This window comes from Montipora capricornis, chromosome 12, assembly GCF_036669925.1.
Source record: "Montipora capricornis isolate CH-2021 chromosome 12, ASM3666992v2, whole genome shotgun sequence".
NCBI lineage: Eukaryota > Metazoa > Cnidaria > Anthozoa > Scleractinia > Acroporidae > Montipora > Montipora capricornis.
The window spans coordinates 40,885,945-40,898,444 of NC_090894.1; the positions used below are offsets into that span (position 1 = coordinate 40,885,945).

The 12,500-nt window shown below is 38.5% G+C and overlaps 1 protein-coding gene across 5 annotated transcripts in view; it reads left to right on the plus strand.

Annotated features, from left to right (window-relative positions):
• LOC138027771 (uncharacterized) overlaps nt 1–12,500 on the plus strand; it is a 54,444-nt gene that overhangs the window by 37,213 nt on the left and 4,731 nt on the right. For all 5 annotated transcript variants that reach the window (XR_011127508.1, XM_068875377.1, XM_068875378.1 and 2 more), the window contains 5 exons: nt 408–483; nt 2,076–2,200; nt 3,128–3,271; nt 9,352–9,529; nt 9,913–10,130. Coding sequence is in view for 4 of the 5 variants with exons in the window: in XM_068875377.1 (XP_068731478.1) it covers nt 408–483; nt 2,076–2,200; nt 3,128–3,271; nt 9,352–9,529; nt 9,913–10,130 (741 nt within the window). In the remaining variant the exon portion in view is untranslated. The remainder of the gene's footprint in view (nt 1–407; nt 484–2,075; nt 2,201–3,127; nt 3,272–9,351; nt 9,530–9,912; nt 10,131–12,500) is intronic.

Consider the following 12,500-nt stretch of genomic DNA (forward strand, 5'->3'; position numbering starts at 1 on the left):
ATAAAACCCCCCCCCCAAAAAAAAACCCCAAATTTGCATCTCTTGATCCTAAAAGTTGATATAATGTAAACCAGGGCCCGGTTTTTCGAAAGCCAATTAACTTAATCCAGGATTAGCGTAAACTTTTGCTTCATGTGTTCAACTTTTTGGTGAAAGTTTATTTTGCTTATTTTTGTTTTTCAAGATTGACTTCTTCTAATGTAAAGTTCTGCTGAATATCAGTGTTGAACAGCCTTTGGGAGTAGAGAAATAAACTCCTTGGTTAAATAATTTTAATCTAGGATTAGCGTTTAATCGGCTTTTGAACAACCGGGCCCAGATGAATAAGGTTTAAAATAGACTCCACCAAAGTTAAGTTAATTTTAACAACCGGCCTTAACCCACTGATTATTTTTTTATTCTTCTAGCCACTGATCATTTACAAATTGGAGGAGCTTGGAACAAAATACAATGCAATCTATAGAAACTTATTTCCTGTTACTAGTAAGTAGAGTAACGAAAGCACTGCCACATCAGTCTGTCTTAAAGAAGAACTTCAATGTAGTGCAGTTAAAAGTTAGAGATCAGTGAGATTTCCCAATAAGAAATTAACTCTCTTTCTTCAACGTCTTTTGGACTTTTAAGTTATGACTTTATAATCAATGAATTTCTATAGCCGAATAAGTAATACGTTTAAGAGAATTTTTAAAACTTTATGATTACTGTTTTAAATTTTAGATGTCTTAAATTGTTTAAATCAATTTTTTTTCTTTTCTTTTTGATCGAAGTGTTATTGATAGAGCTGATTTATATAGATATTCAATTTACATTTTTGTTATAGTTTTCACGATAGTTAACGGGCTACGATCACGCGCTTCGTCATCCTATTTTAACTGTATATCGCATACAAAGGTTTTAACGGCTGACTAGGATAATGATAATGATAATTGAATCCACAACACATGTTCTAAGCATGTGCTCTAAAATGCACAAACACTTTACATGGCAAAACACGATCATATGCTCAGACCCATTTACCACTATCTACTATACAAGTATGGATACAAGGAAAGCAATCACAGCAAGCCATGGTACCAACAAAAACAACCTCAATCAGTACTAGAGAATACCACAAGCAAAGTACAATGGAATGTTCCATTTCATCTAAAGAGAGCACCATCAAATGGTGCTAATCGTATAGACATGTCTGTGTGGGGCAAGGTCAAGAATAAATGGTATATGCTTGAGGGATCAGTATGTAAAGTAGGAAAGATAAAGGTAAAGACGGAACTTAACACCTCAGCACACTGACAGAAGACAAGAGAGAAACACTGTATCTACTTAATTAAGCCCCAAAATGGATTCTATCTCAGAACACTGAAATTGTTAAGTTCTTCTACAAAAAAACAAATGCAGAACTTTACAAAAAAACAAAAAACAAAACAAACAAACAAACAAAAACGGATGAAGGCCACAAAGCCAAAGAATTACATCCCGCTTTGTTGGTATAAATGAGATATTGAGAAAGAAGCAAAGATACCGTAATAATAATAATAATAATAATAATAATAATAATAATAATAATGATGATGATGATGATGATGATGATGATGATGATGACGATGACGATGACGAACAGTAGTAGAAACAACACTGAAGGAACCTCATAGCAAAAACCAAAGTGAGCAAAACCAGTTTAATTTGTAAAAAAGTAACTGTTGCGTTATGTGTTACGTTATTATAATTACATACCGGTAGGTGAATATTGAAAATTCTCTGCGCTGATTGGTTGCACTGGAGGTGATTATTACGAGATAATCACCAAAGCGGTTTTTTTCAAAATGGCCGGAAGCCGGCTTTTCGAGGTGACAGACGAAGAAATCAGTTGTGTTAAAGAAAATGCATATTTTTCAAATTTTAACCTATGTAATTATACAAAAACAATTATTCACCTCAGGCTCGGTGAATATCGGTGAATAAAAATCTCGACTTCGTCTCGATTTTTATTCACCGATATTCACCTCACCTTCGGCCAAGAATTGTTAAATATCTCGCGTGTTAGTAATTTGAGCTTTGTCTCTTTCCTAATTGTAAAGGTGACATAAAACTTGATCGGCTACTGGACGAAACGCAAGGAAGTCGACAAATGGCCACACAGATTATTTGTTCAAGCTTCAACTCTCAAGCAAAGGATCTCGCATTGCCTCTTCACGGGCCAAAGGTTATTATTTCTATGTTTAGGGTTAGGCTGGTATTGCGTTTCTAGCTTTCTGATTGGTTCACTCATTCTCGGGTTATCAGCTCATATACCGTATGACCTAATATGGAAATATATAATAAAATTTAATGAAATTTGACTTTAATTTTCAAGTGTCAAGACGTTCAGAATTTAAAGAGAATTTCACTAGACAATCAGTCCATGCGCGCTTGTTTGATGTGAGACTGATTATAGCCAACTCGGTGCTAAGCGCCTTATTGGCTACTTGCCATCTCATATCCAACTCGCGCTCATTGAATAATTATTGTTAAGTATGGAATTTAGCAATTTGTAGCCTCTCATCTTTTCCAAATTCACCAACGAAGTAAGGCTATCACTATTTATATGTATATGAAGCTAGCATTTTTTATTAATAAGATACTTGTTCGGCTACAAGCAACGTACGTTATTTGCAAAAAGAAAACTTCGCCGGCGTGGCTTCTTCGATTCCATGCGGATCAAATCCGTAAATCATCTCAAGATTTCTTGGAAACCTACCACAACAATTATGATACTATAACCTTAACGTCGACTTCACGTTGCTTCTTGTATAAATCGGGTATTGCCATGCCCTTTAATTTCACCGCTGCCCAAAATTATTGAGGACTCTGGGAGCGAGGCTGTATTTGTCTGAGAAATTATGAAATGTTTTATTGTACATTTCTTTCGTTTTGACTTTCCATGCAGGCTCATCAAATACTGCTTGCTACGCCAAAGAGTTTAATGAGCTCTACTCAATAAAAATCTCATCTATACGTCACTTTATCAAAAAAATGGGTCTTCTTGGGTGGAATTGAAAAGGATCCTACGAATATTTGCTCATCATTTTCATATTTTATGTCAAGACTATGGATTAATTTATTTCAAATGCTCTCGTAATTTTTTTTTAAGGCTTGGTTAATTGAACCCGTGGGCATACAAATAGAAGGGCACCTGTTGACGTGTGAATGTGGAGAGTCTTGTAAAAAAAAAGAAAAGTGTTACCACGGAGCAACATTCCGCCAGCCCCTTTCGAAAAGTTATCCTCATTTTGAGGTAAGTAAAAGTGTTTCATACCTGTATCAACAGCAGTATATTGAGTAAAACCTAACAATTCTCATTTTATTTTTAATTTGATTGGCTTATATCACTTGAATATGTTTATAAGAATCGATGAAATCGGGAACGTTTTACCTGGTATGCTATAGACCTCTTTCATAATGGTGGCCAAATAAAATGTTCTTTTGTTTTAATGTTAATAAGCCTTTCTAGCCTTGGTACGACGAGCAAATTTCAAAAGAATATTTGTTCCAAAATGAGGGCAGTAGGTCTAATTAACATAAAGACAAAAAAATGTAAAAGTGGTCGCCATTTATGAAAGTGGTCTATTAGAATGTGTTATCCAACTTAGTCAATGACTCTGACATTTGTGAGAAAAAAAAAAGTAAACTCTACTTTCCTACTAAAACTGCATTTGAAAAGAAAAATAACAAACAGAAAATATGATAATAGGAGAATAGCCGACAATACTGGCTACATAAGAATACTAATAATGATATTAAACTCATAAGGGACATGAACTGAAAATCATAAAATGGGCTTTCCATATACCAAAAAAAAATAAGAAATAAAAAAAGTATTCAACAGCTATAAGTTATAAAGTTCTGTCATTGCATAATTTAAAGCTGGCTCAAAGAAGTCTTTTCTTTTAAAAGTCTGGCCTCGTTTCCACACTTTCCCTAAAGTTTACCCATTTGTGGCCAAACGCATTTGATAATCTTTTTCAATTTGCCAGCACCCGGCAAAATTACATACCATACAAGATATGCATCGAAACAAACCTCTGCAAGGCAACTCCTCGAACCAACATGGGCAAACAAATGTTCTTGTTTCAGGCAATAGATCTTTGGCGCGATATTCCTCATTGCGTGAAAGAACTCACTACGTTTTTCTTTTCCAAAGAAATCCTATTGTAAATGTTTTAATGTATATAACATTTCTTCTTGTAATAAAGTATGAGTCAATAAAGATTATTATATTACATTATTAATTATTATTATTATTATTATTATTATTATTATTATTAGTAGTAGTAGTAGTAGTAGTAGTAGTAGTAGTAGTAGTAGTATATACCACACAAGTGAATAGTGCTTTTGGCGCGCGCTGATTGGCTAGCCGGGAGTTGATTATCCAATGACTATTCACCTCCGAGCAGCCGAAGAGAAACAAAATGGCTTCCCGTTTCGCTTCGATTTCCGAAAAGGAAATTCTTTCAATTAATGAGGAGGCTGTACCGAAAAACACAAAAATGGCAACAAAGTTTGGTGTAACAGTATTTAATGTTAAGTTATTTAATCTCTCCAGCCTCATATTCTAAGGAGAAAAATCAAAATACAATGCCTTGTTTACGAAAACTGTCGAGCACTAAAATCACAATGAAAACAATGAAACAATCTGTTTTTCAGCTTGGTTTCAACAACAAGAGGAATTTAACTCAACCATTCAGTGCCTGCAAAAGTTTTATTTGTCGGCAAGAAGGCGAGACGGAACATTTTACGATAAAAAATCACTTACCGCTATTCGGGCAGCTCTTGGTCGAAATTTTTGCGGTATATTGTGAAAAATAAAGTTACTCTTTGGTCCGCTATTTATTCAACTTTTGTGGTATATACTAAAACAATTATTCACCTCAGCGTCGTTGAATAGTACCATATCCTCACTGCATACTCATTACCTCATCGCATAGGATTAAGTTATGGGAAGAGTCCGCTCCTGCCCTCGCCATCACGACAATAACTCATAAATTGGCAAACAACACGGGTACCAAACGTTTCCAACATGGCTCCCCTTCAATTCTCTCCATTACTCAAATTCCTCTTAATAACCATAATTCTAAACGGTACTCCAAAGCGGCTTGAAAAAACAGTCGACCTTCACACCCTCCCGGACAATGTCAAAAAAAGTTCGCTTGAGATGAGCTATGACCACTAAGCAATCTCTCCCACACTAGCAAATGATTATGAATTTCTCCGGCTCTGAAAAACGTAGGATGAAAGAAACGTAACTGCTCGATGTTAGCCAGGTCCATTGAAGCAACGACCATACTCGGCGAAGGAAGGGGGCCAACGAAAGGGGAGGTCCCCTGCCTTATACTACACACGGGGATATCACCGGAAGGAGGAGCAAGAGCACTAACTTTGGAATAAAATGAAACAGGACCCTATAAAGAAAAGGGAGAAATTTGATAAACGAAAATCGCGAAAATCAGCCAAAAGCAGGGGAACCACCCCTTCGTTGACCCCGAGCTCCGAACTAGGTCCGAAATTGAGACACAGAGCAGGCCCCCCAAGGTCAACGAAGAAAGTGAGTGAAATAGGGTGGAAAAGAAAACGTTAAACAAACTAATGCGAGAACAAAAATTTATTGTAAACTGAGGCATAAGAGACTATTGTCAAACACGACCGCGACCAAACTGTCGCCCCGCTGGTGGGGCACGGCACGCCCGAGCGATATGTCCCCATCTTAAGCACCTGAAGCACTGAACCTGGGCACGGCCAGGGTAGGGGGCTGGCCTGCGCATTGCAGAACCAGGACGAACAGGCATGGGAGGTGGAGGTGTCTTTCCGACTCCCTTCAAAATCGCGTTTGCGTCTTTGGCCACCTTTGCTCGCACGGGATCCCCCAACAATCCCAGAAAAAGACGCTCAAGCTGTTGGTCATCCACAAAATCCGACCTGGTCTTTATCTCATCCAAAGCGGCAGCGTACTCATCGGCTTTTTGGTGGTTTTCGTTTCTGGCCAAACGCAACAACGACTGTAAGAGCTCAACCGCCTCATACTTGTCAAACATCGCTGCTGGTCGATTTATATAAAGACGAAGCGCAGCCAAGGCTGACTCAGAACTGTCTAGAGTCCTAAGACGTTCCAAGGAAATGACCTTTTCCTCTAATACTCTAATGCGATCGGCAACCTATCATGAAAAAGAAAACACTCTTGAGGCTATTGTCTTCACCAGCAACATGCCCCAACGTTCTCCAAAAATAGTTAACCTAAAAAGTCACTAACTGGTGGCATACCAAACATTCCCCACCGAAGGAGAGCATAATAAAACAAACAGTGCAAGAAAACAATAACATCCTACGTCATTATATCGCCGTAACCCGCGGCAAAGCGTAACACTGAAAAAAGCGCAACCATACTAATGAAGCTATACATAGACCGCGCAAAACTGTCTCAACTGGCGGAAATCCTTACGTTATAAGTACACTGATCGCAACGTCTACCGAGGATATGCCTTCGTCAGTAAAAACTAGCGGTATACCAAACAAACGCTCCATAAAACTCTTCACTGGTGGAATACTGAACTGAACGCAACACCGCCCTCACCAGTGGAAATCCATAAATCATGTGCAACTTGTAAGATCTATGCCATGAGCTGCCTTCGCCAGTTTAGAAAATCTAGCGTTGCACCAAATTACGAATATTGTACCAAACCCCTTCACTGGTGGAATACCAAATTAGAACACACGCAAAACTGACTTCACCAGTGGAAACCCATAATATTTAAGCACACACATGTCCTTAATACCATCGCCAAAAAAGGAACTAGCGGGCTGCTCCACACTAAATTGTAACGCCGGAGACATGGCACAAACAAGGCTTTTCTTACTCTGTCCGGCACTAGACCCGTCCCACATTAATCATGCCAGAAACTAAGAATTTCCTTAAATACTAAAATAAACAGATACCAAGGCGAAACCCAATATACCGAGGGAAAAATTTGGAACTAGGGAAAACGAGGGGCAGTAAGCAGGTAGACAACAACGCACGAGGCGGTAACATTCCTTGTGAAAAAGTTCAACAAAGCGTGGACAATAAACGGGCACGTGCTGACAGAATGTTTGTATCGCGCACCAAAACAACACCAAAATCCGTATGAAAATTACGCGACCGAAGACAAAACGCTAACCGGGCTAAGCAGAAAAAATCCTCCACAAACGTAGCAAGACTACCCCTACAAAAAGCGAAGCAGAAACAAGAATAAAGTTACCTCGTCTCTACTGGGGCGGCAGGCGCCGCGGCAGGCTCAGCTATGGGTTCCAACTCTTGAGGAAGATTTTGTGCCGGCTCTGCGACTTGCTGCGCTCCAGCAGGAGCCGGAAGGTCAGGAAGAGCATTAAGTTGATCCGCCATGGAAACGGCGGGCTGGTGGTGGTTGACCAAGCGGAAGGTTAATAGCAAAAGACGACTGTCTTTGTGGAGTACAGGACGAAAAGACCACGCTCCAAGCGGAGAGACCAAATTTAAACTCGAAATGGCGCAAAGCATCACTGACGCTATCAGCACGGGCGGAAACGGGGGAATGTGATGGAATAACGGCGTGTTTTCAATGAGCTAATTGATTATGCCGCTTCGCGGCTCGGTAAATATCCACCACTATTCCCCTCCACTTCGGTGAATAATTTTTAATTATTATTATTATTATTATTATTATTATTATTATTATTATTATTATTATTATTATTATTATTTCGGTCCTATTCAAATGTAAAGGAATTGAAGAAAAAAATAATTTCAATAAAAAACAACACACAAACAGGGGAACAAACGTAGTAAAACACACATTACAGTGTGATAGCTTGACGTTTCGCATGCTACAACATTCATCTTCAGAGGCAATATTCCGTTAGGAAATACGAAACTATATTTAAGGACGTTCGCGCTAATTGTTTGTGCGCAACTTTTACTGTGCAGATAACGCGACTGTAATATGTCACGCCTTACTTTAAGCACTAGTTAAGATCTTATGGCGGCAAAATCGCCGGGGAAACATTTCCAGGTCGGCTAAAGAATGGCACATTTATTTCCAATTCATCATGAAACGTTAAAAAGAAAGGACCGGGAGGCTGGAAAATGTCGCTAATCGAGTAGTGGTTGAAAGTTTTGAAAACTCGAGGAAGATTAGTTTTAGTCAGCGACGTTGGTTTTTTTTTATTACGATACGAAGTTCTTAGTTCAAAATGAATGCATGTATTTGAAGTTCTTTTCCTTTCCTTCCATGAAAATAGAGCAGAATTATCTTCTCTTCCTAATCCACTTGAATAGTGCGGACCTATGAGGAAACAGCCACAGATTATATTTCACAAAATCAACTCCAGAAGATGGGAAAGACGGCAATGGAGAGATATGATACAAAACACTAACCAAATAAAGATAACGCGTGCTTGCAACTTTTTTTGCTATGCTCGAGAATTTTTTCTTTTACAAAAACCTTTTATCGATCGAAATTGACAACAGCGGCCGATAAGAACACGTACGCCGGTTTATTTTTGAGCTCGTTCACTCAATATAAAACACGATTGTTCTATAATAATATAATATAGAAACTGTCACAGTCTCAACAGACTGCTTTATACACCACCTTAGATTTTTTGGATCTGCAAAGTCGGTCCTAAGATTAACGAGACGAAAGAATCTATTAATACGAGAATTGACACCCACGTAAGAAATCTTTACTTTGTAAACCTCAATAGTGTAAAACCAGAATGATATTTTTCTTAGGAACTGTTGTGACAGGATTTAAACACATCTTAGGCATCAAATAAATAATTAATAAGCTTGAAGTCTTAATCCTGCAATTTACAATGCAAGGAGTGGAAATAAAAGCATTTTTAGCCCCAAGAACGATAACCTACACACAGCACCAATTATAACGAAGCTTTTCGAGCATGGGTTTGGGATGTTTCAGTTCTTGATTCTCAGACGGCAGGTTTCTTAAATTTGGCCGTAAAAGATAGTAAAGGCCGGTTACTGTAAGGTCATTTTCCCTCCACTATTCAACCAGACCTGCCAAGCCATCGTGCCATGTATTTAGCTATTGGAGTGGATACAAACAGCCTAATGAAGGCATTAAACAAAATTAATAGCGCGATATAACAATAAACGAAACTGGATTTGTGCACGCGGCGAAGGCTGACCGTGGAATGACTAAGCCTACTAACGCCCGCACTACAAACCTAAATCCCACAAACCACTGCGCACCTAACACGGCTCACCAGGCCTCCGATACTTGGCGGCAAAATAGCAATTTATGCTAATTTACAATAATCACAAATTATATTTTTTGCTCATTTCAGGTTACAGTTTTAGAAACAGGAAAAACACTCTGGCCTGGGATAGGATTGGTACCTGAAGATTATTTAAGAACTTCGGAGCCCGGATGGGAAATGGGCTCTTTAGGATACCACCTTGATGACGGAAAAATATATCACAGCATTGGTTCTGCTTATGATTATTCCGGCAAAGACAATGAAGGTTTGATAAACAGAAAATAAATTGTCACAAAGAATTACCCGCCTTTTATTGGTACTTGTTAGCCTTAAAACTAACAACAAAAAAAATAGTGCAAAAGTACCTCAAATATAATTTTGCGAAGCAATAAGAAAGAATCATTAATTAATTACCTAATTATTTGCCTTTGATAATAATAAAAACAATGGCTCAAAAAGATAATCTTATAAAATGTTTCTTGGGGAAGCCTAAGTCGTTTTAGTGGTTCCAACTTTGTCTCCACATCACGGTTGACATGAAATTTTGCAATATATTTTGATTGCAACAAGTACATTTTTTTTCCAAAAACATGAAACCTTTTCTCCTCTTGACATTACCCATATTCCTTACTGTGTTTTGACTTTAAGGTCATCGCATGGCTCGTCGAGGAGATCTGATTCGCTGCACAGCTATGTTTGAGGATTCAAAAGACGACATTGTCCCAGTTTGCTTTACGTTGAATGGCAAGAAGATTGTTGTCATGGAAGAAGATGATGAAACAGATCGTATTTCTTATTTTTATGTTTCTAAGGAAGCCTTACATCCTTACATAGCCTTGAGTGATGGGTCGAGCGTTTTAACTAAGGTAAGAATTCGTAGGTAGGATTCTTACATCACCTTTTTCTCTCTAAAATTAAATACTTTGGAGGTCCATTCGGGTGTACTGTAAATTACACAAAGGTGACTTCAGATCCTAATGAGGACCCAGAAAATGACGAAGTTTTTTGATACGAGAATATATCACTGCACGGCCCTATTTACCGCCTGTAGTTTTTGTGGATGGCGAGAATTGAGACTGTTTTTTTCTAAGGAAAAAGGAGTCTTTTTGACTTAGGCTATACAAAAATAGTGATGCAGGTAGTCGCGAAAATTCAAATTCGTAAGTTAATTCAGTTGTGGCCTGTGATGTACTGGGATTTATCGTACATCATGCTGGCTAAGTAGGCGATATAGATCGCAAGAAGCCATTCTCTATATAGTTATATGATCTGAGAAAAGCCGGAACAAGTCGAATGATGAGAACGGGAGCCTTTCATTCCGAGCAATAAACCCCTGACATGGCGTGATTCAACCCCCTTTTCTCCTCTCCTTTCCTTTCCTCCTCTTAATTAAGGCAATTCCTCAAGCCTGTACTTAACTTTTTTGAACCATGTCTGCGCTTGCACGTGTTTTTATTGATTTATTGATTTACAAATTTACTTCCTTACTTATTTTAGTTACCGACTTATTTATTTATTTTTTTCTTTACCGCGGCTTTAGTTAAGATACGTTTCTAAACAAAAGAACTGCGAATTTGTTGCTGTCTCAAATTTATTCTGTCGAAATTGAACAAGCAAATTGGCAAAACCTATAAATTTCATCCCACCAACCAGACTGGAGTGTTGACACTCGAACGGTACACTCAAACGGTACACTTAGTACCGTGAATCTTTGCGTCATGATTTGCAAAGTTTAATCAACTCACAGTTTTTCTACTCTCTCTCTACTCTCGCCCAATGGTTATCATACACGTCATTATGCATATAATTACTTGGACCTCCCCTTTTGGTTGGTGTACGCCTACAAAGCGTCGCACGTACTCCTTTAAAAATTGACAATAGCAATTTTTACAATCTTTCACAAAAGGTCATTCAGCCCATCATTGCACAGTCCATTTTAAATCTCGGTTCTCTTCCTCTACCTGCATCTGCCTTTCATTCCTTTCAGGAGCTCTCTGGACTGCAGGTTTCCTCACTCTTTCGTTTCCGGGCTCGACTTCATCTCTCTTCATCTCTTCTTGGTGTCTGCATTGTTTCAATATTCCTGTTTCACCGCTTAAACCTGTGGTCTTTCAATATTCCAACCCTTCTACTCATCAAAGCTAGCCAATAACTGTGCTTTCCTTCAGCCATAGTAGGAGAAATAATCTCAAGTGGATCATAGATAGCTCCGAAGTAGCTAGGCATAGTTCGTTCGGTCACAAGATGATTCTCTGAGAAGTGGCTTGCAGGGAAATCCAGAATTTCGTATTCTTTGTCCCACGTATGTCGCAAAGTCTTGCTAGGACTTGCTATGTTCGGGGGCCTAATATTTGATTCCATCTGTTACTAGGGAACTTAGCGGTCTCAAGGATAACGGTGCTCTCTTGTTTGAATTCTGTCATCTTCTTCTCATCCCTCATGCTTGCATGAGGTTGTCGACAAAACTGCTTTCCTTCAGTACTCTTACTGTATCTCCAAAGTGTGGTCCTTGCAGTTTAAAGTGCTACTGAAGTGGCTTCTAACAAGTACGGACTGGCCTCAACTCCAAACATCACTCGTGTAAATCTCAGGTGTTTCTCAATGGACAAGGCTTGGCACTCGCCTCCAATACCATGCGCACCTTTGTAGTCACTTCACTTTGCTTTACAACTGGCTTACGCGGCAAGTAGTACACCCTTTCGCCAACGGGTTTCTGAAGGACTTCTTCTATGCCCGTTCTCAAATGCTCATTGATTTAATATTGTGAATCGAAGGGGAATGGAACCAACGACTATGCGTTTTCACTGCTTTAGGCTTGATTATCTCCCTCACCACATTAACTATTTTCAAACTGCGATGATTATTGTAACTTGACTCAACATTCGTAGTTCACATATTTGACATTTCATATACATGTATTCTCAATCATAAGTATATAGGCCTTATTCGCTTTCTCAATGTGTATCGTTTTATAATACACGTAGACTAGGAAATATTTTCTCTCAAAGTGGAACTTAAGTTTCGAAACACTTCATTTACTACACTTTATAGACCTTATTCATAAATGGCGGTCAATTTATAATTCTTTTGTCGAAGTGCAAATTAGCCTACCAAGCCTCGATACCCTACAGTGAATTGAAAAGAATGAGGCTTGGTAGGCTAATTTGCACGTGGACAAAAGAATTATAAATGTGACCGCCATTTATGAATAAGGTCTATTTTATAGTATATTCAAC